This window comes from Oreochromis aureus, linkage group 18, assembly GCF_013358895.1.
Source record: "Oreochromis aureus strain Israel breed Guangdong linkage group 18, ZZ_aureus, whole genome shotgun sequence".
NCBI lineage: Eukaryota > Metazoa > Chordata > Actinopteri > Cichliformes > Cichlidae > Oreochromis > Oreochromis aureus.
In genome coordinates this window covers 3,491,765-3,518,260 of record NC_052959.1, presented here as the reverse complement: position 1 = coordinate 3,518,260, position 26,496 = coordinate 3,491,765, and the positions used below count along the sequence as shown (strand labels likewise).

Here is a 26,496-nt window from a genome sequence, read left to right as displayed (position 1 = left end):
CACATCTGTCTGTTCCCATGGTAATGGCAGGGACATACCCCACCAGTATGGGAGGCTCACCAGTGATGGCACCAAATGTGCTGAATTTTACCATGACAGGAACAGCATGCCCGACCAGGGCGCCCTACCCACACGTGGCTGTCCGGCGCTCACTTACGGTCACGGACGGCACCGAGGCGGCTGCTGCAATGGCGACAATGATGGTTTCCCCGTTAATAACATCTCCTCTTTTGCCGTCTTCCCCACCCCCAAAGAGGCATCATGGAAGCTGCGAGAGCAATTTTCTAATTCCTGTCCCACCCCCTGTTGGAGCATCAGCTAACGTCTCTCAAGATAGTAAGCTAAACACAGCGGGTAAGACTTCTTGACTCCCTCTATGTGTGTAGTTGTAGTCACTGGAGGCCATGACTATGCATCAACCAATCAGCACACAGTCACGTGTTTTGCTTGACTGAATAATATTTATGTTCTAAAAAAAAAAATCAGTTTATACAATGTATACTTATCTTGTTTCTCTACATTTTGCTGACATCTGGTAGCATGTAAAATGCTTCATCTGCCAGAAGGTGAACTTAATATGATCCAGAGCTGTTTCCCAAACACTATTAATCAATAAAAAAGAATGCCATGTACAAACAGAAAAGTAGACACATGCAAAGCCAAAGACTGTCGCAGCCATCAAATGGCTCTGTCTTTAAAAAGTCCATCAAAAAGGCTTAAACCGTCAAACTGAACATTTTCAACATCTTTTTAGGTTTTTTGAAATCACATGTCACAAGCGTAATGGTAGATCTCACTGTGAGACCTAGTGACACTGCATGCTCATTTTCTAATGACTTGGCTAACGAACGCAAGCAGTTAGCCAGTGAGCACATCCTGTTGTATTCTCATTTGTGACTCCTCTTAATGTTGACTTGAAACTAGTGACTAAACCCACAAAGTTATTAGAAAAAATTAAGTTTTCTAAGGCCACAGGCTTCTATGCAAAAATTAAAGTTTTAGGCACTTCTGCATTGGCTTTATTTATTTCGATGCTGTGTACTTGCAGTCTTGAAAAACTGTGACAATGTAGTAGTAGTTACGCCCACTGCTTTCACAAAAATGTATATGCATTTGGTGAGATGGGCATTGCAAACTTGTAGGAGCAGCCCAAGGTAACTAAATTAATAGTATTACTTCAGCCCATAGCCACATTGTATATTGTGGGGCACCCACACTAACAAAAAAGAAAAACCATGAAGACTAAATGTGTAGAGGTTTTTGCCTTGCCAGGAGAGTTTATTATCTTCAATTAAATTTAAAATCTTCCTTAGGGGTTGCATGTCATTGGAGCATTAACATTATACACCTAAATTCGTAAGTAGCAGCAGATCTTTCTTTGCCCTTCCTGCTTCTGCACTTCAACTGACCACATATCATTACAGCACAATTGCATTTGGCTAAATTTAGCTGTCTGCTGTGGCTTCCTTTCAGACAATAAGCCAGAGTGAAAAGAGATGCATTTTAAATTTCAGTAAGAGGCTTTATTTCTTTATTAGGCTGCCATATCAGTTTCAGTTTTCACAGAAGCCAGTTTTTATCCACAGTGTATATCTAGTGTCATTCTAGTTTATGATAGCAGTTAATCAAGTTAATGAGCAGAGTTGAAAGCAGTGTATGGCAATTGCACATGTCAATATGTGGAGTATTTGAGTAATGAAGGTATGAGAGGGTCATCTTACATGGCCACTATATGCGACTTAAGTTTGGAATAAATGTATAGCTAAGCTGCATGGATAGTAAACACACTGAAAATAATGTGGACAGAGACAATGACAATAACAAAGAATAAAGGAAATGACAGCAGACAAGATGAACCTGCTGTTTAACCAGGTTATAAGATTTCTTGTAAAGGGGCAGGAGGAATCACGGTGTTGTATTTGAAGTAGAGGTATGATCCATAACCAGGTCAGTGTTACAGTGAAAGCTGTCTGGCCAATAGACATTAGCAGGGGACTCATATTATAAAAAAAACAAAAGTTTGAGTCTCTTTTAATTGACATCTTCTCCTAACAGGTGATGGAATAAGGCAAATCAGTCTGGGAAATAACATCACATCTTTACCGTGTTTCATCTTATCTGATGAGTGTCTAACATAGATCATGGTGCAGAATTCTTTTACGAGTGCCTAGAGATATTCAAAGGACATTTTCACAGGTTGAGACCGATGATAAAATGAAAGCATGTGAAGAGAACAGGCAGAGGATTATGGGAGAACTCTGTTATAGATAATTTGCTTTTTTATAGCCTTTTATCTATAACAGCAAATTATCTATAACAGTGCTCTCCCATAATCTTCTACCCGTTCTCTTCACATGCTTTTGTTTCATCATCATTGCGGGGTGGCTGTAGCTCAGGAGGTAGAGCAGGTCATCTACTGATCAGAAGGTTGGTGGTTTGGTTCTTGGCTCACCCAGTGTGCATGCCCCAAATTGCTCTCTGAAGGATCCATCAGAGTGTGAATGTTAGGTAGAAAGTACTTAAAAAGCATAGAAGAACGTGCTTGTGTGAATGTGGTGCTTTGAGTGCTCCGGCAGAGTAGAAAAGCGCTATAAAGAGTCAGTCCATTTAATGTTCCGAGATTAAGTAGAGAGGCCCAGCTCTGCTCACTTTTCGCACCATACCTTTATTTTAAGACTACTAGAGTAGCTTTGCATGATAAATAGTTCAAAATAATCTTCATTTATCTCAGTCAGGGCCTTAGTTTACTCAAAGGCTTCTTTTTGATTGGCTGCCCCTCGTGAAAGGTTTGATCAACCAGAGTTGTTTGCCTGCAATGACCTTTTGAGGATATTCGCTGTCACTGATGTCATACAGATCCAAGAGTAGGAACAACTGCCTGAAACATAGTGTTTAGTGCAGTCTAAAGCCTGATCCAGTTGCTCACAGGGATTACTTGTACTGACCTCATTATTTGAAACTGTGTCCATATTTAATGTGAGTATCAATCACTGGAAGTGTTTGTGTGACAAAACATAAAAGAATAGGCAGAATGGACCCAATCTGAGAATATTTAATATGTACCATTTGCTCTTATTGTAATGGCTTCTGCTGGTTTACTTTTAGAATAAACTGCATCCCTCTAACTGTTTAATCCATCCATTCAGTGTGTTGTTTTGTTTTGCAGCCTGCAGTTGACAGAAAAGCTGGAACATTGATTAGACATTGACACTGACTGTACTCATTCAAATATAGAGCGGCTATTTCTAGCATTTTGTGTGTGTGCATATTTGTTCATACACACAATATGTGTGTGTAGGTGAACAGCTTCCACTGACGTGAATCTTTGAGATTCTAAAGGCACACACCCACACAGACACACTCACAACAGACAGCATGTCTGCAACTTAAGGTGCTGTCTTCATTCAGCACAGAAGGGACTCACAGCTACACGTACCACATATGCACGACAAAGCACACAACTGTGAAGGGAGGGGGCAGACAAGTACAAGGCTCAAATCTTGAGCTAACAGGACGCAGACTGAAAATAAGCAGATATTAAGAACAGTTAGGCTCAGCTAACGGCAGTTTTCATTTAAGACACGTCTTTAAGCTGATGGCATCAAAAGCTTCGTTATGAGCTTGGACTCTTAAATAAGACACAGCTTACAGCAGCTGCCTGTGGTTTTTAAAGCTCATTCAAAGGACTGTGACTGGTACTTATATAGGTGTTTTGTGCTCGAACTGAGCACTCAAAGCTCTTTTTGGACTCTGCTAAATTTGGTAGTACCAGTGGTTCCCGTTAATAACAGCAAACTAACGTTTAAAAGCAGCTGGTTCATCAGACATAACAACAGCTGGTTTATCTGTAGCCCAAATCAGATCATGGTTTCTGTTTTTTAACTGGAGGTCAGAACAAAACCAAATAAATCAGCAAAACAGTTTTTACATAAGATAAGTACTTCCTGGTTTGATTTGTTGTCAGAAAAGCTGGAAATGGCATCTTGTGGTCATGTTTTGTTAGTTTGATTTTGCTAGCTGAATACGTTTTGCTAAATGCTAACAGTTATAACCACAAATTTTACAAAGTCGCTTTTTGTAACAGTGAGGCTAAAACCAATGAGGCACGTTATACTTAAGTGCTTTTGCAGGGTTATGATGTGAACAGCATATATTTAACCCAAACCGTCATCTTTCATAAGCCTAAATAATTTGTATTGTGCTTCAATGTAGCCACAAAGCCAGTGAAAGCAGTGAAACAAAGCTCTGATTAATTCCACCTTCATTTACAATTTACAAAGTTTCATAAACACGATTTACTAAATTGTTGGTTTGCTACAATATCTGTTAACTGCAGCTCAATTAAGTATTAAATTTAATATCTAGTGTTATTCATTTTTCTTTAATTATTTTAAATTCAACATTAAATTTTATAATTAGTCCAACAGAAAAAACTGTAGTACTATATGACGAAGTCAGGGGCAGTAAAGAAGTATGTGAGGGTGGTGGAGTAAGAGAGTGGTGAGGGGTCATGGTGGGGAGGGTATGACATTAGGTATCTACTTTGAGCCCATTCTTGTTGGACAGGTTGACAGATGAGGTCAGACAGGAGTCTCCGTGGACAATGATGTTTGTTGTTTGTAGTTTGTAGACTTCATTGTGATCTGTAGTGTGAGCAGGGAGCAGGAGGAAGAGAGCCTGGAGAGGTGGAGGTATGCACTGTAGAGGAGGGGAATGACAGTGAGTAGAATCTCTGTGTCTGTGTATGGCCATGTTCTGATTTACACAGCAGCAGCTATTTCTTTCTCTCTCTGTTTTACTTACAGACACCAGCATGTGCAGTTGGTTGCTAGCAGCTGTAGCATGGTATGATGGTATAATGGATGATCTGACTTGTTCATGTTGGATGAGTCATATTGCTGGTGTGGCAGGGTGCAGTGACGTGACTGTGAAAACTGAGCAATAAAACCACCAGTTTGTTAAATTAAATATAGTGGAAACCATAGAGCAGTCCTGATGTGTCTGCGGTCCATGTTGTTGAGTTTACTGAGTTTCACTGAATAACTAAAGAATAATTTTGATGGCATCCTTTATTCTCTGTATTTTACATTTTAGTCAGCAAATTGTATGCTGTGATCTACAAACACATATATCACCACAATGCAGTCCAGCTAACAAACACTAGCAATCTGAGATCCTAAAAGCAGATATAAAAATGGATAACACAAAGGTTTCTACATACATAGCATTGCTGAGACAGCACAGATCCTCTTTGCCACCATTTTCCACATAAAAGGCTCCTTTGGTTCACCTCCCACAAGAACACCTTTCTAGCACACTTAACACTTGCAGCATGTAGGTCAGATGACATATATATATACCACCTTTTTCACATTCACTAAGGAATAATTCAGGTAACCTGTAACTAGTAAACTCAGCTGAACAGCTGAAGGTAAACGTTCAATAGGCCTCAGTCACACAGGCATAGAGACTGGTCAGTGACCCTCGGGCAACCTCTCATTCAGTAATGTATATACCTTTATATATTGTACATATATTTATTACTTTTTAGATTAGCCATTTTTATATTTTGCTTGTTTTACGTTATTGTATTTTTGCACAACTCTGTTGCTTGTGAAGCTCGCACACAAGAATTTCACTCGCATGTACTGTACCAGTGTACCTGCACATGTGACGTGACAATAAAAGTGATTTGATTTGATTTGATTTGTTAACTAGAGAAATAAAAGACAAATGGCAATACCAATGACAGCAGACCAGATAAGCTTGCTGTTTAGCAAGATTACATACAGTCAAGATTACCTACAAAGAGAAGCTAGCAATGGCAATAATATATTTTTAAGAGAAGCTGGATCGAAAACAAGGCTGATCCTACTGTGAAGGCTGTCTGGCCAAAGGATATTTTCCTCCAAGGGGATTCAAATTTATTCTGGATGTAATTCATTTTCATTATTTCTAAGGTTAAGCCTCTTTTAATTGTCATCTCCTTCTCCAGTTTGAGATGCAATAAGGCAATTCAGTGAGGGGGACTGGCTTTTCTTCATCATTGGGTTTCATCTCATTTGATGAATGTCTAACAGATGTGATCTTGCACATTGGTTGATGAGTGTCCGGATGTATTTTTTCGTGTGAAGACTGGGGCTTCAATGGCGGTGCAGATCAACTTTTTCTGGGGAAATCTGTTTTGTCCATAGAAGCCCAGAGTCTATAGATGCGAAAAATGAGAACATTTTTATTTATTTCTTGCAACAATGCTTCAGGCACTAAATTTTATATCATTGGAAAGCCTGTTTGCTTCCCCTTTTTATGGGTTGAGAACCAGAGTTGAGTATTTGGGTCGCACCCATGAAAAACTGAATCTTGTCTGCCAGTGCCATTGGGTCGTTTACTGGATTGGACGATTGAAGTCTGAAGAAACAGGACGTATTGGCAACAATTTATTCATTTAACAATGGGGGCCTCGGTAGCACGTGAAAGAACATTATGCAGCCACAGCCTGGCACCTCCTCCTTGTGCTGGTCACCAGCTGTGTGACCAGCATTTGTTTTAAGTAAGCCAGTGTGGTTGCACATGCTATACCTCCCCATGACCATTTTCACTTACCCAGCTGCCTGCAACCTCCCACAACCACTTGCCACCTGGTTGTGGACTACACACTTTGATTACCAGGATATCACAAACCAGTCTCTAGGCTTGTATGAAGAAGGTTTTAAGAAGGTTATTTAAAGCCACAGAAAGCGTGTCGCTGAATCTTGTGTTTCGTATTGCTGAACTATCACTAATAAAGTTCTATTGTGGCTAAATGCAGGCACCACAGAAAAGGAATGTGTGGCATGAAAAGGACAGTATGTGTGCTTCTGCTCCATTGATTTTGATCTAATTGATCAAACTGGAACGTGTTAATGAAGTGTGCTGCCAACTCAGTTTTCTTTTGCACTGGCTGGATTTCACTGTTGTGAGAAGTTTCTATAACACTCAGTGTTGATTTCTGCCTTTATTCAAAGAATTAAAAAGAGGCTGAGATATATTTTTTGGAATAAGAGACACATTTTATGAACCTTTGCTGTTCACTGCAGCTGAAGAGGTCAGGATGCCTCATTTCTGCTGTTATCAATATCTCCTTTTAGTTTGTTTGCTGCTGTATGAATGAAATGGATAATATTGATTTATTTTCACCAAAATCAGACCAGGCCAAAGCCCTGCAATAAATCTCGGCCATCAAGGCCATTAAAATTAATGAAACAAAGTAGGGCCACTTTAAGAAGCGGCTGCAGCAAGTTATGAGTTTGCATTAACATTAGCTTAACCTTCCAGGGCAGGAAGTGACTTCATTTACAGTTTGATAAGCCACCACAAAATAAATCACTGGGGCAGATAACTAGTAAAAAAAGAGATGCAGCAGGATTAATAGGACAGTAGCAATGAATGCTGAACATACTGTGGCACCTTACCAGCACACGTGAGCCATTCATGTGGCAACTTTCCGTGCTCATTACTGCTTGTGCCTGATTTGATCTCTACTGCAGGCTAGTTTGCAGCTCCAGTTAAGAGCAGCATAAGAAAATGGATCTTTTTTCATGGCAGCTGTAGATGCTGCTTGATTGTTGGAGAAAGCACAGCAGCAGCAAGCTGCCATCGGTTGAAAGGAGGTAGAGCGGTTATTGCACAGTAAACAGGGGGCAAGAGGGGGGGAGGCATTAGGGTACAGCACAGCCAGGCCTGTCCAGTGTCACAGTTACGTAAGATGTGTCTTGATGGCAAACAAAAGGCCTCTGTCTTTTTCTGCTCCCAGCCCTCAGCCCCGCCGGCTGTGTCCTTAACCCCATCGACCTCATTAACTATTCCCCTCTGCTCTCCTCGTGTTTCCCCATTTACTTTCTTTCTTTCACTTTATTGTCCTTTTTCCTCTGTGGATCAGTTATTACCACCAAAGGTGTTTCATAACCATGTCACACACTGAAAAACACTGCAATTTATGTAAACACGAGTATTATTACAGTGGCAGATGTTCATCTTTAACATGTTTAAAGTTTCAAATAATGTGGATATTTTACGTAGAAGTATCCCTGTAGGCCAAGCTTCAGGTGTTTTTTGTACTCTTTGTTCTTCATGATGTCATTCTGAGCCGGTATCCCACATACAGTCATGTCAGGTGCATAGTTCTGCCCACACAGAACCCCAACCCATCTGCTATTTGCTTACAAGGGGCAGCCAATCAGAAGAATGCTGGCTTATAGGGAGAAGGAAGTGAGCCAGAAAAAGACAGTTTGTGAACTAAGGTGCAGCCACGATAGTCTCGTGGCAAGAAAAAATGCCACATTTAATTTGAGGATTTTCACTCTTGGGAGATGTGCTGAAGATAGTCTATTGATGAATGATTACAAAAATGTATTAGAAAAATACACTCAGTGATTGCCATGTCATCCTCAGAGATGTTAACCAGAAACAGAAAAACTGGGCCCATAACACAGCCCTCATTTCACCGTCGTTGGAGATCATATTTTTGGTCTCCATGTTCCCCCATAACTCAGATCACAGGGCGCAAGCTATTTTAGTATGTCCCAGATTATTAAGGACTCAGTTGGTGGTAGAGCTCTGCTGTTGTAGAATAATTTATTAAGCTCACCATCGAGACCTTTAAATCGAGACTAACAACCTATTAATTTCACTTGCTAATGCAGCTGTAAAACCTTCCTGCTGGAACCTCATTTTGTGTTTGTTTTAGTTTTATTCCCCAGTCTGTTAGAGTACTCTGCACTTTGTAGTTATTAAGCATTTAATCATAGATGGTGTTTCTTAAAAGAAACGGTTTAGATATTTTGTAATGCTAAATATGTAGTGATATTTTGTATTTTTTATAAACAGTACAATACAAATAAAGACAAATAAAGTCTAATTATAGATGAATCATAAGAGAGACATATAAATCATCTAGTTCACAAAAAAGATGACAGATCGACTCTTAAAAAGGGTTCAGGGTTGGATAGGGTTTGACTCCTCTGACATGGATTATTGTGAGGATACAGCCTCACCATTGCAAACTCTTACATAAGGCAGTGCAATAAAATAGATGGCGCTGGCCTGTTTACCAACCAGACCCAGAATCATCTGCTGCCTCGACCTACATAAAACCTTCCATGTGGACATTCAAATCTATAAATAACAAAAGTGCAGTTGCAACCAGACATCATTTGATGTGATGGATTTTGTTGGTGAACACAGTCTTCAACATTAGCGCTGTGTCATCAGTTAGGTGCCACACTGGATTAAAGTTTGTGCTCAACCTTGCTCCTGTTTGTATGTTACTTTATAGTCTTACATTTCACAGGACAGAATAATCTTTATCATTTCACAGACATGGTTTCTTCGTAGCCTCAGATGGCCTTCGCTTACACCGATATGACGAGGGCCGTTTAACAAATAATGAGTCTCTGAGCTTTTTCTGATAGTGCCAGAAAAAGCTCAGAGAAGATCTGGGACGGGTGGATAAGTCAGCAAATCTCTTACCAGCATTCAGCTTTCGTTTCTTTTACTCATTACTACATTTGTCTTTTATTTTATTTTATTAATTTTTTCCCTGAAAATAAAGCCTCTTGATAGTCATAGTCATTGTTTAAACCAGCAGTCCCCAACCCCCAGGCCACGGACAGGTACCGGTCATTTGGTACTGGGCCCCTCGAGTGTGAAATTTATGGTTTTTTTCGTTAACTCAGTTTCCCTGGGTGTTTTCCCGTGTGTTAAGAATAAATCTTCTTTTCTTTGGTACCAGTACTGGTTTTATTTTGTTGTATTTATCTGCCACACCTTAAAGGCCGGTCCGTGAAAATATTGTTGGCATAAACCGGTCCGTAGAGCAAAAAAGGTTGGGAACCGCTGGTTTAAAACATACAGAATGTTTTAAATTATACCTGGATGATTGATTTGTGAAACTGATTTTTATTTAACCTTGTAGAAAGTAAAATGTTAAAACGGATTTATGGTTTCTGCTCAAATAACACTTATCCTAAATCAGAATAAGCATACTTTATTAATCCCTAAGGAAATTATGTTACAGTTGCTCCAGTATAAATATCAGTAACAGAAACAGACAAGACTATTTAACAATACAATATGTTACAGATTTAAGAAATTTAAGAAATAGCACAATATATACAAATCACTCAATAATAAATATCAAGGATTGACGGAGGTGATTATAAATAAATGTCAAGAATATTGACAGCAACATTACTGAGTGGAAAAGAGCGTGTGCAAAAAGGGTGTAACTATTGCAGTGTTTACAGTGTGTTAGATGGAGGAGTTGTACAGGGAGATGGCCACAGGCAGGAATGACTTCCTGTGTCGTTCAGTGGTGCTTTTTGGTAATCTCAGTCTCTCACTGAACGTGCTCCTGTGACTAGCCAGCCCGTCATGGAGTGGGTGGGATGTATTATCCAGCATTGTCTTTATCTTGGACAACATTCGCCTCTCTGACACCACCTTAAGGGAATCCAGCTCCATCCCCACAACATTACTGGCCTTGCGGATCAGTTTATTGAGTCTGTTGGCATCTGTGACCCTCAACCTGCTGCCGCAGCATGCAACAGCGTAGAGGGTACACTGGCCACAACGGACTCACAGAAAACCCTGAGCATTGTCCAACAGATGTTGAAGGACCTCAGCCGCCTCAGAAAATAGAGATGACTCTGGCCTTTCCTGTAAAGTGCAGTGGTGTTTTGTTTTTTTTTAAAGCTAGAGATATAGAGATTTTGAGAATATGAGCTAGACTGCACCTAATATGTACGTCCCCCTTTTGCTTACTGCAAAGCAGCTTTCAAAATCATGTTGTAAGTTGAACAGAATCTTGATATTTGATGACATTTATTCGAATTTTGTTACAATTTTGAATTTATATATGTGGGCTCTTTTGTCTCCAGTCACATCCCGTTACTCGTTATGCAACAGGGTTTGTTAAAATAGTCTGACGCTAATGACAGCATTTTTTCTTTCACAGTTAAATCTGACAACAAGGACAAGCAGGAGAAGACAGACATCGTGCCTGGGAAAATGGACAAGATTGACAACTTTGACAAGAAGGAAGAACAGCAGAAGGACTACGGCCCAGACAGGAACCAGAAGTCTGAGAAGATAATCAAAAATGAGGAGAAGCTAGAGAAGATGAACACGGAGAAAAACAACAAGGCCAATGAGAAGGCGGAAAAGGTGGACAAGCCAGAGAAGACCAACAAAGATGAGAAGAAGGAAGAGGAGAAGAAGCCAGCTGAGAAGAAGGAAGAGAAGGGAGGGAAAGGGACAGCCAAATCTCCCACAGGGAATGGTAGCAAGACCCTGCCGAGCCCTGACAGCAAGAGCAAGGTGGGTCACATACAGACACGTATAAAGAGAATAATTAGTGTCATCTACACACATTTCCAGCACGCAAACTGCACAGTCATCGTGGCAAAAGCAGTCACCAGATAATTACAAGTCTGACCTCCCACAGTTCCAACGAAAGCCTGTGAAGTGTCCTTGAGCAAGACACACAAGTGCTTACAAATGCTGCAGAAGATGATCACAGAAACATATTTCCTTTATCTCTTATGTGTGCTAGGGGAGGTGTGTGTGTCTGCCTAAAGTCTTGGTCACACCAGTATTTTACCTTCTGAGGCCCATGTCATCATAGGTGGTAACCCTAAGCTACCTTGGTATGAACAGCGTTTGATGTGCGCCAGTTAGAATAATTGTTTTATTTTCTGAATGACAGGACTACATTACACACACACGCGTGCACACACACACACACACACAATTGCAACCATTTTGAGTGGCAATTTCACACACACACACACATATATATATGTATATATATCTATGTGTGAAATTTCTTTGCCACTCAAAATGGTACTCAGTAGTATGCATGTCCCCCGCGTGCTTGTGTGCATGCTGCCAATGAGATGGTATCCTGGGGGATCTCCTCCCAGATCTGGACCAGAGCATCACTGTGCATCTAGACAGTCTGAGGTGTAACCTGGCGGCGTCGAAGGGACTGAAACCTAATGTCCCAGAGGTGTTCTGTTGGATTCACGTCAGGCGAGCGTTGGGGTCAGTCATCCTTTATTCTCCAGGAACTGCTTGCATACTCTTACCACTTGAGGCCTGGCATTGTCATCCATCAGGAGGAACCCAGGACCCACTTCACCAGCAGTGGGTCCAAGGATTTCATCCAGATACTTAATTGCTGCCAGGGTGCTGTTTCCCAGCCTGTAAAGGTCTGTGCCTGTCTTCATGGATATGCCTTCCCAGAGCATCACTGACCCACCACCAAACTGAGGTTGAACAACATGTTAAAGAATATTACAGACAGCAATATCTCTCCCTTAGAGATAGGATGAGAAGTTCAGCCATCCGGGAGGGGCTCAGAGTAGAGCCGCTGCTCCTCAACATCGAAAGGAGCCAGTTGAGGTGGTTCGGGCATCTGACAAGGATCCCTCCTGGGCGAGGTGTTCTGGGTATGACCCACTGGGAGGAGACCCCGGGGCAGACCCAGGACACGCTGGAGAGATTATATCTCTCTGGTGGCCTTGGTTTTCCCCTGGACAAGCTGGAGGAGATGGCTGGGGAGAGAGGTCTGGGCTTCTCTGCTTAGGCTGCTACCCCTGCGACCCGGCCCCGGATATGCGGAAGAAGATGGATAGATGGATGGACAAACAGTAATACAGCCCACTAGAGGACGTCAGGCCCTTGAGCCATCCAGTGTATTTCAGATTGTTTGGTCAGCTAACATTCACACCTGTGGCCTCCTGGGGGTCATTTTGTAGTTCTGGCAGTGCTCGTCCTATTCCTCCTTAGACAAAGAATCAAATACCGGTTTTGATGATGGCTTAAGAACCAACCCTTTTCAGCTCTCCTAGAGTAACTGCCTGTTTCCTGGAATCTCCTCTATGCTCTTTAGACACAGTAAGCCTCTGGCACTGGCATGTATTGATGTCCCATTCTGGTGGAGTTGGATAATCTGTGCTACCTTGGTAGGGTCCAGTTATTGTCTCATACTAGTAATAGTTACACTGAGCCTAGTAGTGACAAAAAAAATGTTCTTGACAAAAAATATCTTGACCTGTAAAACCATTTGTATTGCCTCAGGTTGTCTCTTTGTTTCCCCTCTATTGAACCTGTTTCATTAATCAGTTTTAGCTGCTTTACTGTTAATGAAACAGGTGTATACATACAGAACAGAATTAGGCTACGTTCACACTGCAGGCGAAAGCGCATCAAATCCGATTTTTTTGACCCTGTGTGACTCATATCCGATCATGGTATGACAGTGTGAACGGCACAAATCCGATATTTTCAAATCCGATCTGGGTCACTTTCATATGTGGTACTGAATCCGATACATATCCGATGTTTTAGAAAGCGACTGCTGTTTGAACAGTCATGTCGCATTAAATCCGTCTTTTACGTCACTGACACAAGACGGACGCCAATTATCAGCGCCGGAGAAGCGCCCGAGAAGACATCGCGAACGCTTCCTGGCCATCCAGTGTAGATGTTAGTGAAACTGTTGGGAAGACAGCGTGAACATTTTATTTGTACTGTATAATCTGCAGATTCTGACCGAAATCTGCAACTATCCTTTGAAGCACCGCTCCTCTCTAAAACAGCAATAAGGATCATTTTTAGGTTATTTACATTATTATGTAAATAACAAAATAATTTAAAGCAAAAATTGGGAAACGTAAAGTCCGAAGTCTTTATATTAAGGGCCATCAGTCAAACAATGCTGTTTGGTCTGGGTCTAAACAGAGCGCGTTGTGTGTGACATCATCTTTTGCGCATGCGGGCCGCTTTGAGCATTCACACTAGAGCGCGTTTGCTGTCGCATTTTATTTGTAGTGTGAACAAGCAGACAAAAAAATCGGATTTGATCAAAAAATCAGAATTGAGCATTAAGACCTGCAGTGTGAACGTAGCCTTATATACATAATAGACTATCACCTTTGGAGTAAATAAGTATAAATTTAGGAGTAAAGATAAAAACCCAAAGAACTTTAGTGACCAACTGGCAAATAAACTGCTTCCATACTGACATGTTCCCAGCAGGTAGCATTTAAGCTAACTGTTTACATTAAAGCCACGAGGCCAGAGAGTTTTCATACAACTTTCTACATCATAAGCTTACACAAATGAAACTCACTGTCCACTAACTGCATGCTAGCTGACGTGTTTGTGAATCTGTCCAGTGTCTGACATCGAATTTCCATATTACATGGAGCTGTGGGCTACTGCTCATTTTATCTCATTTGAGGCCTGTAATTTCATTATTTAGTAATCATGACCTTTCTAAGCTGGTTATAAATTGCTTAGTCAGTTCTATAATTTATGGCCTGTTTTATGATTATCTATGGTTGCTGGCTGGGCTGCTATATCACGCTGTCATTGCAGTCATTGCTGAGTTCACTGCAGCTTTTTCTTTTTCTATCTCTGTCTTTCTTTTTCTTCCTTACTTTTCTGCACTCTCCTCCTTTTTTTACTATTATTTTGGCTTCTTTAATTTCATAATCACCAGCCTAATGCAGGTTCCACCAAACCAGATTCTGCCAAATCACGCCCATCCACTCTCTCCACAAATGGCGAGGCCAACTCGGCCAAACGCCCCTCCCCCACCACTGCTTCAGCCAATAAAAAAAGCCCTGTACCCAAGGCAACTACACCTACTGCTGCCAAGCGGCCGCCAACAGCAACTAGCTCTGCTAAGGCTGCCAAGGTAAGTATAAGACACAAGGTTACATGTATTTCTTCAGTGCAAGCTATGTCTTTATTTGGTAAAGACTGGATGACTCTCAGTCTGCATTAATATCTAGATATGTCTGTCAGAGTTATAAAATAGGATCCTTACATGCCATTTCACATTTTAAAATATACATTTCACCCGTACATGAAAGATCGATGTAACCACCACTGCCCATTAGATTATGGCAGGGGTCTCCAACTCCAGTCCTCGAGAGCTACTGTCCTGCAGCTTTTAGATCCATCCTTGGTCCAACACACCTGAGTCAGATTAATGGCTTGTTACCAGGCCTTTGCCAAACTTGATGGCACACTGAAGAGGTAATTCAGCCTTCTGATTCAGCTGTGTTTGAGTAGGGATGCATCTAAAAGCTACAGGACAGTAGCTCTCGAGGACTGGAGTTGGAGATCCCTGGATTATGGACACTGAAATTAAACATACTGTATAATCCTGTGGTCATGCTATTAATAATGTCCTCTTGAGCTGGCCATGCTTGGATGACACAGGTCTTCCACTGATTTAGAGCGTTTTCATACAAATCTCTTGCCTACTATCATTTTAAAAGCCCTGATTGTTCCATGTGATTCCAGACATCAGCCACCATCTGTCGCAAATGTCCTTTTTAATCTCCCAATGTTAAAACCTTAGCCTCGTCTTTTCTCTTGTCACTTTCATTTTCTACTTGCATTTGGCTGCACTATAAATGCCTGGAAAACACTCCTTATGCACACAGCAGACATACACAAAGTCATACACATAAAATTCAGGAACACAGCTGTTTATCTCTTCTTTGGTTTTTCTTCAGACTCCAGAAAATGGAGAAAAACGTCCATCTGTGCCAAAGGCCACGCCCGCTCCCCGTACAACTGCCAGTAAGAATGGCTCCTCTGCAACTGCTGCAGGCAAGACTGCAGGTACGAGGATACAGTGTACAGTGAAATTTGTTTTGTCGCAGCAGAAAGTGGACAGTGCAAAATTATATAGCAAAAATTAGAGAACACTGGAATACAATAAGAATAATATACTGTACACAACTGTACAGAATAGAATAGAATAGAATAAAATAAAATACTATATACAATAGAATCTGCCGTTCCTGACAGTATCTCAACATATCCTCTGGAACAGGAAACTTCACTTGCTGCTCTAGCCTGAACAGTGACTTCCATTGCACACTGGCGCTGCTCCAGGCTGCATCAACAGGCTAACTGAATTGCTACCATATGTTAGACATTATCAGATTCAAGTGCTGGCTTTTGAAGAGCCCAACTGGTATTTTCGTCTGCACATGACAAACAGTATCTCACCTCTCAAAGCAAGGGAGATATGAGCTTTTTGTGTGTACCCTCACACAATATGATTCAGTCACCCAGTTCACAGCAATAGGTGTTATGTGCTGCACGGTTATATTTCATTTTAGCTCCATTACTTTTCGAGACTTTTGCCCCAGTGTCAACAGTTACGTCCATGATGTTTCTGTCACATCACAGCAGTATTACATACTGTGGCTTTATCAAAAACTATACATACTGTTACTGGAAACTCATGTTATGCAGTTAACAAACTTCATGTCACCAGAAATTGTTGAGTTTCGATCTCATTTTGCCTTTAAGCAGTCAGCTCTGCAATATTTGTAGAAAAAGAAAGATGTATGGGCAGAACATATCAGTTAAATAATCACATCCTTGCGAATAAAACCTAAAAGTAGGTGTGATAAATTCAAACTACAATATATAGAAAAATATAATATATTGATAAACAATAGTGTGCACTCACACAGCTTAATTAAACACAATATTAACAAAACATTTTGAGTTTTAGTCTTTGATTATTTGGTCAGTCTGTAAGTCAGCTGATTTGGTTGTTGGATCTGTATAATCATATCTATTCTAAATGTATTTTATTTTGCCTAAATATTGCATGTAAATATAAATATTTGAAATACTACAAAATAAACTAAAATGATCAAAACTAATCTGAAAAGTAACCAAAACCAAACGACACTAAAAAAAATATCGACTGAAAACAAAAAACAATAATAATAATAATAATAATAATAATGTTTTGCTCATTACAAGATGTGACAAGTTCATCCAAGTTTCCTTGTCTTTCGGAAATAACAAGTAAGAAAACAACTCCACAGCAAGGTAAGAATGGCAGAGCCGTGATTTAGCACTTCTAAATTTACCGTGTGTTAGTACAGTTAACAGTTTTCTGTAACATCAGCTAGACAGGAGGTGACAACAGCAGTGAATGTACATGTCTATTCTTCACTCTCTTTATAGCTTTGATTTGGTGTCCACAGACTTGAGAATAAACAAATACCTCATGAGATGCTGAATATTGAAGTCTCAGCTCAAGTTAGTCATTAACGTTGTCTGTCATATTATTGGATCATTACTATAATTTAATGTGAAAAGAAGTGTCCTATTCAACAGGGTGTTCATATATATATATATATATACATATCTTTATACCTCTTCTTTCTGGAGCATTAAAATAAGTACCCTAACCCCTCGCAACCTTAAGCCTTAATTTTGGAACGGCTAGAGGGGCGCCACCTGAGGCTGGAAATGCCTCATTATTTTTTAAGTATTGCTACCTAAAAATTATGGTGAAAAAACTGTTTTCTGTTTTCCACTTACAGCCAACAAGAACGACAAGACTGAGAACAAGACCAGTGAGGCCAAGAAACCCAAGACTACACGTAAGAAACATAAAATACTTAAAATGACAGGTTAATTTTGGGGGGGGAATACACAAACTTACACAATACACACATTTTCATGCAGTTGTAAGTTAGTTTCACAGACATCCATGACTACAAAAACTCCTTGGGCATTTCCAGTACTTCTTCTACCAGTCAGGTCCCTGTATCCGCTTTAGGACCACTTTGAGGTATTTTACCAAAAGCAGGGACCAGTATGGTAACACAAAATTCTGGGCCCAAACATGGGAGAAGGTTACCACCAAAATTTCATTTCATTTCAAAAGTCAAATTTGGTAGACTTTTACATTTTCACAAATTTTACTATATTATACTAGAATATACATTATTGTACTATTATAGTGATATATAAATTATACTTATTATACTTTCTGTTTCTCTGTAGCCCGTCCTCGCCCAGCCTCAACCGCCGCTCCTGCTACCCCGGCTGCTTCCACCAATGGAGAATCCAGTGCCACTCACCGCCGTCGGGTCATCACCAAACCCCCTGTGCCCAAGCAGACTCCCCTGGATAAGAAACCAGCCGTTCCCCGTGCTCCCCGCACTCCCCGACCCATCAATGCCCCGACACCAGATCTAAAGAACGTCCGTTCCAAGATTGGTTCTATTGACAACATCAAGTACCAGCCTGGTGGAGGAAAGGTAAGACAAAGAGACAGCACAAGAGAGGACTATGAATAATTCAGGACAGTGATGTACCTGTCAAGATTCATGAGTGAGTGCTTTTCTTGTAACAGCGAATGATCTGGCACTGGGTGGTTTGTACTTTAAATAGCGCATGTGTGTTATACAGCTTAATAACATGACTTACTTCCTTTACTCTGGGAGTATTTAGTTTAACCTCTGCGTATTTAGTAGTTAATTTACAGCTTTTCTTTTTAATTCCTGGTCATTCTGAAACAGATAACATTTTTTAAATAGATAAAAGTAGTGTTGAAAAATGTTGAATTCAAAGTATTCGACTAAGTGTTTTACCTTAAACTTAACTGTATAATAGGTCCTGGTACAAACTCTCAGAACAGTACTGCAAATCTTTCTCGCAGTAGAAGTAGATTTCCTGAAGCATTGTAAATGTGTTCCTGGATCCTCATAATTCTGTACAAACAATGTCTGTGCCTGGAGTGCAGAAACGATCAGATGACTGCATGCTCTGACTCTGCGGAATACACTGGATTCAGTTATATTTGCAGTGCCATACAGCAGTACTGTTAGCACGGTGCAGCTGTGGTTAGACCTACAGTAGAGAAGAACACTAGTAAGAGAGAAAAGCAATCCTCACATGAGCTACTGAGTGGATATAATTTGACACCATTTGAAATAACAATAACTCAGAAACATGTCACTTCTGCACTGTGGGCATTTTAAAGGGCGTGTACATGTTAACTGAGAAAATAGCAACTTTACAACTTTATATTCATTTTCCAGCTTCCATCTAACATCAATCTTTTAACCTATTCCTCTTTCCGAATATTCACTTTTTAACAGCATCTTGCTGCAATGCAAATGTTCTTGACAGATGATGTTCTATCTCAGAATGACATACAGAACAGGAAGCATGCATGCTACCTGTATTCCACCACCCTAAAGTTGCCCAGCTTGTCATGACATGGTTCAGAGACATGACTGAGATGCATCCAGAGACGTTGTCCGTTTCCCTTCAATGTTATGTGACAGTGTGTCTAGAGGAAGGGGTGTGCCGTCGCTTTGAATCACAGGCATCATCCTCTCTCTGTCTGCCCTGCCATGTGAAATAATGTGTCAATCCACTCTATCCTCTATATCTTCTCTATTGTCCATCAGAGAGTGGTTTTGCCTCAGAACAATATAGTACTGAGAAAGTAGCCATTTTGGAAAATGTGCAGGGATTTTTTTCTTTCTTGTTGGGAGTTAATGAGAAGTTTGACGTCTCTCTCAGATGTTTTGAGCTTACTAAAGCTCGAGCTGGAAATCAATTGGATAAGCTTGGAAAACAGAAGCAGGGAAATGGCTAATATGTCTTTTTTTATTTTAAGCAGTGAATGTTTTCTGTTTATGCCTAGATAGTAGAAAACATGGACGTGGCTTCCAAATATGAAAAAAACAAAAAAAGCTAATGGGGAAGTGCCTCTCGCTGTGTACGTAAAGTGCTCTCTATCTGAAGGCCAGCGGACAGTGATTTGCTGTCTGTTTACAGGTTAATAGGCTTGTTCACTTGTTTTGGTTCATATTGAATAAAAAATTAAGTCAATTTTATAAAACTTGGTCATACCATGTTTCAAAATCGAGAATTATGTCTATTATAAAACCGCAAGCTAATTGGCTAATGACTTGTCATTAACAAATGAGTGTGTCGCACCGACAGCTCCTGGTGGCATCGTCTTTTGTTTTGGAGCCATGAAAATGGTTGATGTCACACTAGCTACGTCCGTCTTTTATACCGTCTGAGTTTATGCTAGGCTAACCTCATCATCTAATAGTTTTAGTGTTAGCTGAAGAGTAGCAAAATACAGTCAGGCAAATTTACGTACATGCACACACAATGAAATCAGAATAAAATATGTTTATTCTTGAGCTTCAGAGGTTCTGGTAGCGTTGAATGCTAACAACTAAGCTAATGGGTTCAAGCTTTATGTTGATCATTCAGATCATCAAGAACATCTACTTTGCAAAATGTTGAATTATATTTAAATGTTCTCACACAACTAACAGTTACATTCCTCATACACTTGTTGACATTTTGTCCACTTGTTTGTATGTTTTTGTGTTTGTCTAGATAATCAAAGTTAATTTGTGTTCTTTTGCACTAGCTACATCGGTTTCATTTCCATGTGTCTGTAGTGACATTTTCTGAAATTGCAGATACAAAGTGTCTTTCTGTGCACCAAAATAGGTGCACAATGATTAAAAAATATTTATGTTAATATCTTCCTTTCACATCCATTTACATTCCATTACTTTCTTCTGCCTGGTCATACTGCAGTGTTTGGTTGGGGGTTGTATCCAGCATAGACGTCACCGCTACTCCGATTCAGGGGAACACAATCCATGCACCTTTTCAGCAACGCTTAACTTCCACAACCTGTAGCGTTTAGTCATAATTGTATGGCCAATTAAAGTTAGATTACTGTAGAAAAGGAGCTGTTGCTTTCTGTGCAAATAGATGTGTGAAATTGGCCTGACCTTGTACTTTTCTGTGTGTAACAAAAGAGCAGTCGGAAGGAAAAATATTGCTATGAACTGTACTCTTTCAGGCATTGTGTTTCGCAGGAGCATCTTCCCTGCTTTTCAAAACACGCTTTTACTCTAGATAAGTTTCTTTACACAAACACATCGCCGCCCTGCATCATAATTACTGGCACTGACTCATTCAGTCTCCTGTGATACTAAATTGCTTTGTCTCTCATATATTTACATTTTCTATTCAGGAGGAGTTTATGGGGTTAATAGCCTTTCCCACCTCAGTATTTAGCAATAATATTAGTGCTGTTTATGTGAGCAGTGGTACACTCCTGAAATGTGACATTTGATTTGTTGTTTTCAGATTGTATAAATAATCCAGCACTCTTTTCTATGATGGTATTTGATTAGCTTTTGTCACTAACAAAAGAAAAATGTTACTACATTTGTACTAATGTCATGTTTTAACAAGGCTCCATCTGTTCCAGTTTTCTACCATCTCAATGCACAATACTCCTGATCTTCATGCTAAATTGTCCCAAAAATGAATTCTAACATTTAACCGGTGCCACTACTATCAATTATATAATATTATTCATACACCCACACATTTGGTTAATGTATTTGGTTCTCCGGCTTCTTTTTTAAGTAGCTCTAACATCCATTACACTCACACAATTGGTCCAGGCATTTGCATTCTTTTGATCACACCCATGTCCTCCACCTCGTTGTGGTGTAGCGTGTGGTTGGTTGGAGGTTGTATTGACCAGGGGGCTGGTTGTCTCCTCAGGTCTCTTCGACCCCGAACAACAAGACATCAGACCCCTCCACCCCTGCTGCCAAGGCCAGAGTGAGTCCCTGCCATTGACACCCTCACACACCAGTACATTCACCCTTCTGTCTGCATTCATCACAAGCACCACCTGCACCACATCTCGAACAACACTCCACCTTGCTGTTCATTCCTACATGCACATGCATATTCTGTCTGTTGATACTAAAGCAGGTTTCATTGTAATAAAAGAGCTCGTATGTGTTACTTGTTCTTTCTTTATGGTATATATGTAAGAGACAAGTATTTTAAAAAAACAACAACTCTAAGGCTAATTTCTAACACCAGTACCTTGATTAATAAGTGTAATTGTTTAAAATCATTATTGGACAATATCATATTATGTCATTATTGCAGTTCTGGACAGGCTTTAACTACTTTATATAAAGTTTTAAAATCTCAAATTTGTGTGAAGTAAACAGTTCCGTGCAAAGGGAGTCTTGTAGTGTCTGACTTTACTCTTTCATGCAATATATTCAGTGTGTTTATAATATTCTAGTGAAGTCTAAGAACTTGGAATACTATTTTAAAATGTTTAAAAATCCCAAAGATTTCTTGGCCCTAACTTGGGTTGCCTTAATATAGAGGCTTGTAGGTGCTTTAACAACAAATTGTGAATAACCAAGAGGTTATTCAGGTTCAAAAATGAGAAAAAAAAGAGTAATGGCAACAGAAAAAGGATGAATCTGTATGCAAATGGTAAGCAATGTGCAATTTTCCTACATGCTTGGACACTGGACTTTACAGTTCTTACAGTTCTGCATAACATTTTGTTTGTATCCACGAGTGCTTGTGAATGTAAAATGTTTTTAAGATATATGTATTCCTGTATCATCTATATTCATTAGCCTATGTACTGGAGACCTTTTGATCAAGAGTCACAAAGAAATAGTGTTCATAGTATTAGGTGATGAGACAAGATAATGTACGTGAGCAATTTCGTAATTTGTCTGCAGTTGTACCCGGAGATTTTGGTGCCACACAAAACACTGAATGCATTTTTACTCTAGCAAAGAATCTCTCAATCTGCAGGGTTTTTAACTTGTGATCAAACTAATAAAACGGTCACCAAACTTTCTAGTTAATTAGTAGTAAAATAAAGAGAACAAGCAAAAATGTTTTCATGCTTCACATTTGAAAGGAATTCACTTTGTGTCACTTAAAAGGCCCAAAATAATTTGCATCAGCCTTTGTTTCCTTGAACAAATTTAAATTTCAAAATGACATCTTAGAATACTCGAAAACAAAATGATATGAAAACAATCCTCAAAAAGACTGCTACATGTACATCATACTATATTTTGAAAAAATTTAAATAATCAAACTATTTCCTTTTCCAACTTGATATTTACCATCATCCATGCATATGTGCTAATACATACTTTCCCCCAAGTTGTCCTCTGTTACTTTACAAAATATAGCTCGTGCAAAATATGCTTGATGTAGTTGGTTGAGCATTTATATTCCTGTCCTATGACCTACAACCCATGACCATTCAATGTATCTAAAGTTAAATGACCTCTGTGCCTTTTTCCCCAGTCTGAATGCTCACAGATATGCACACATGAACCTTTCAAACATTGCTGGCTACATACCTAGCTTGTTTCTATTACACTGATAGCAAAGGCAACAACCTGATAGTGGAGCGCAGCAAGTTCAGACGCTACATGCTGCTTTTATTCTTTTGTGTTGCCCAATGAGAAATTTAGCATAAAAAGTAAAGAAATCCTGTTTTCTAAAAACTATGTCTTATTGTAGAGTCTACCTTACAACATAAAAGGCCTTGAGGTGACTGTTGTTGTGATTTGGCCCTGTATAAATAAATTGAATAGACTTTAAAGAAATTTGTGCCTGGTTAATTGTTGCTTTGTTGTAACAGTGCTTCTTGGCATTGTTATACCATTAGAGAGCCATTTAATAATTTCTTTATTTAAGAAAGAGGGGTCTCAGTAGCATGTGGAAGAACCACACACACCCACAACAGCCTTGCACTTCCTCATCATGCTGGTCACCAGCTTAATCATACGCTGCTGTCAGATGCATCCCTTTCCTCAACCAGCATTTGTCAGCAAATGTGGCTGTGTTGGTCACTCTTGCATGAACAGCCTACTAAAGCTACCTACCCAGTCTGTGAGCGAACTCTATCGTCCAAGATCACTACCTTCAGAGAGCTATGTATGGTTCTTCCGCATGCTACTGAGCCCCCCGTTTGTTAAATTGATAAATTGCCAGTATGTCTTGTTTTTTCAGACTTCAATTATCCAATCCAATAAACAACACTAAACAAGAGTCAATAGCAGAATAAGCTGTTTGGCTTTGTCAAGTTTTTGTCAAGCTTTGTTTTTACAAATGTGACACCATTTAAGGGGAAATATACAGGATTTCCAATGTTATAAGATTTATTGCCAAGAAGCATTGTTAGAAACAAAGAAATAATCAACCAAACACAAATTCACTTACTCTTTGTGCTAAGATTTATCCACTGCAATGAATACAGAACATTGGTAAGTATAACAGAGTGTGTACCGTTAGCTACAAAAGCTAGAAGACATGATATGTGTGCAAATACAAAATGCAAATTAATCTCACGCATTATCTTTGGCTGAAATCGATGTTGCATTCTTTGAAATGTGGTCTCCTCTCATGGATAATTGCCACTTGGTTGCCACTTTTTAGCTGTAATTTTCTAAAATATTTTCATCATCCTGCTTCTTTATCTAGCATAGCATGAGAATCATTAGATATTAAGGAGACATGATGAACAAGAACCATGCAGCTGCTTGAAATCAATTAGGATATTTATGATGCGCTATCAGTGAGGAATACAAACTGAGGAGAGTCTGCTGCTTTTTGTCTCTGTGTTTGTGTGTGTTCGTGCTTACGCATTAAGTGTATGTGCACTCACTGCTCAGTGAGTCATCCTTTGCTGGTGCCACCTGCGTCATCATGCCATTTTCGTCCTGGAGAAGCAACACTAAGACAGAGACAGAGAGAATGGAGGAAGGCGTCTTAGGCTTGCTGCAGGGCTTTTTTACAATGCAGCAACAGAGGCAATCAAAGTGATATCACACAAACAGGTTGGTGTTAGCTTATGTAGAAGCAGGACAGGGTGGCTGCTTTTGATTCTTCATCATCAAAGTGGCTTATCTGTAACATCTTAAAAGCTTTGACTATTTTCCCTGAGAAAATTTTGGACACACTAGCGAGTCTTATGTCCACAGTCCTTAGGCTGTGAAAAAAAAGAAGACAGCATAAAAGAGACTCACTTTATTTGTTTGACTGATTAAAGGGCAGCCTATTATTTCCATTTCTGGCTCTATATTTTTATTTTGGGATTTTACTAGAGTAGCTTTGAATGATTCACAGTTCAAAATAATTCTTCTTTATCATATACTGGACCTTGGTGCAGCCCTTCAGTTTCTCAGCTGTCTGCAAGTGACAGATGATTAAAATTTGCTGTGTCACCTTTTGACGAAAACTCAAAAACTCCACATTATGGCCCAGGTTTGTAGTTGAGACTAACCAAATATGAAGTTGATCCTACAAAAAAACAAGGAGTTGGCAAAAGTATAACACCATGAATAATATCCTGAAATGCCATCTTCAATTCAAAATGGCGGGCTTCTTGTTGGCAAAATTTCATGAGTTTTCAAGCAGATTAAAGGCCTCAAAAAGCCAAGTGATTACAGTAGGGCCTTCGGACGTTTCGTGCTCCGGCCCTAATGATAGTAGTTGGGTTAATTCTTATTAAAAGGTAATTAAAAATTAAAGTTTATTTATGAAGGATATTTTTTCAAGTCAAGTGGCTTTATTGTCATTTCAACCATGTGCAGTGGTAGTCACAGTGAAACCAGACAGCGTTCCTTCAAAATTACGGTGATTTATATAACAGACAGTCAACACAGGGTGTGAAAAAAAATAGTGCAACACCAGACAGAACAGAACGATAGAGATACAAGACAGTGCAAACGCAACAACAATTTAAACATACATTTCACTGACAGAAGTTCTGTACAGAGTATACATCTATTTACTTGTCTTTGTCTAGTAGTAAAATTTGTTTGACGACATGAAATTTGTAAGTCTGATAAATATGGAAAATATCAGAAGTCAGGAATGGAGCCCTGTATACTCTACACCTCAAAGTAAGGTGAGGGTCATTACTAGTCCCTCTTTCCTAATACTGGAATAAGTCTGTTGGTGATGCTTAAACGTCTTGAAGGAGTAGGACACTGTATATTCTAGTCCAGTGGTTCTCAAACTGTGGTACGCATACCACTGGTGGTAGGTGGGCTCCCTCTAGTGGTACGTAGGAAGTCTCAAAAAAAATTTTTTAAGATTAAATAATATACCATGTTCTGATTGAGGGATTTCTGAAAAATTAAAACGTACAGCTTTGCTATCACTTCGGACATAAATGAAGACTGGAAACTAAACAGCAGTGACATCTGTAGGGTTACTGAAGTTGGACTAGCTCATAAATAATTAGAGCTGGGCGATAGAACGATAACGATATGTATTGCGAAATAACTTTTTCTCGATAGAAAAATGAAACTATTGCGATAGACCTCATCTCTCTCTCTTCCTGTCTTAAAAAAAAAAGAACAGCCAATCCAAATTAAGTAGCGCATAGCCGAACCAATCACAGCCGCAGCGTCACGTGACTTGTTACGTACAGCACAAGTGCCCAGCCACACATGTGTACTTGTTTGGGAAGCAGCCAGCCACCGTGCCGGCCGGGTAATGGAGAAAATGAGTTTGCCCGCTAGAAAAAAATCAACAGAGAGCTTGGGTGACCAGGTTACTGAAGAGAACACAGATGACGGTTCCAATGCCGGAGAGATTGTTGAAAGGAAGGGCCAGAGAAGTTCTGTAGACTAAAAGCACTAATTCGTCATCGAAAACAACCAGGAGAACAACATTCAATTAAGTCGGCTTTCTCCAGCGTCTTACCATATGACAAAAAAGCTAAGAGACATAGCGACATAACGAATGCCATAGCCTACCGTCTTG

General features: G+C 39.7%; 1 protein-coding gene across 1 annotated transcript in view; it reads left to right on the top strand.

Moving 5' to 3' along the window:
* The window catches only part of map4l (microtubule associated protein 4 like), a 111,069-nt gene that overhangs the window by 66,394 nt on the left and 18,179 nt on the right, over positions 1 to 26,496 (top strand). The window contains exons 7-12 of the mRNA XM_039602702.1: positions 10,994 to 11,355; positions 14,546 to 14,743; positions 15,573 to 15,681; positions 17,415 to 17,474; positions 17,881 to 18,137; positions 21,442 to 21,501. Coding sequence (XP_039458636.1) covers positions 10,994 to 11,355; positions 14,546 to 14,743; positions 15,573 to 15,681; positions 17,415 to 17,474; positions 17,881 to 18,137; positions 21,442 to 21,501 — 1,046 coding nt within the window. The remainder of the gene's footprint in view (positions 1 to 10,993; positions 11,356 to 14,545; positions 14,744 to 15,572; positions 15,682 to 17,414; positions 17,475 to 17,880; positions 18,138 to 21,441; positions 21,502 to 26,496) is intronic.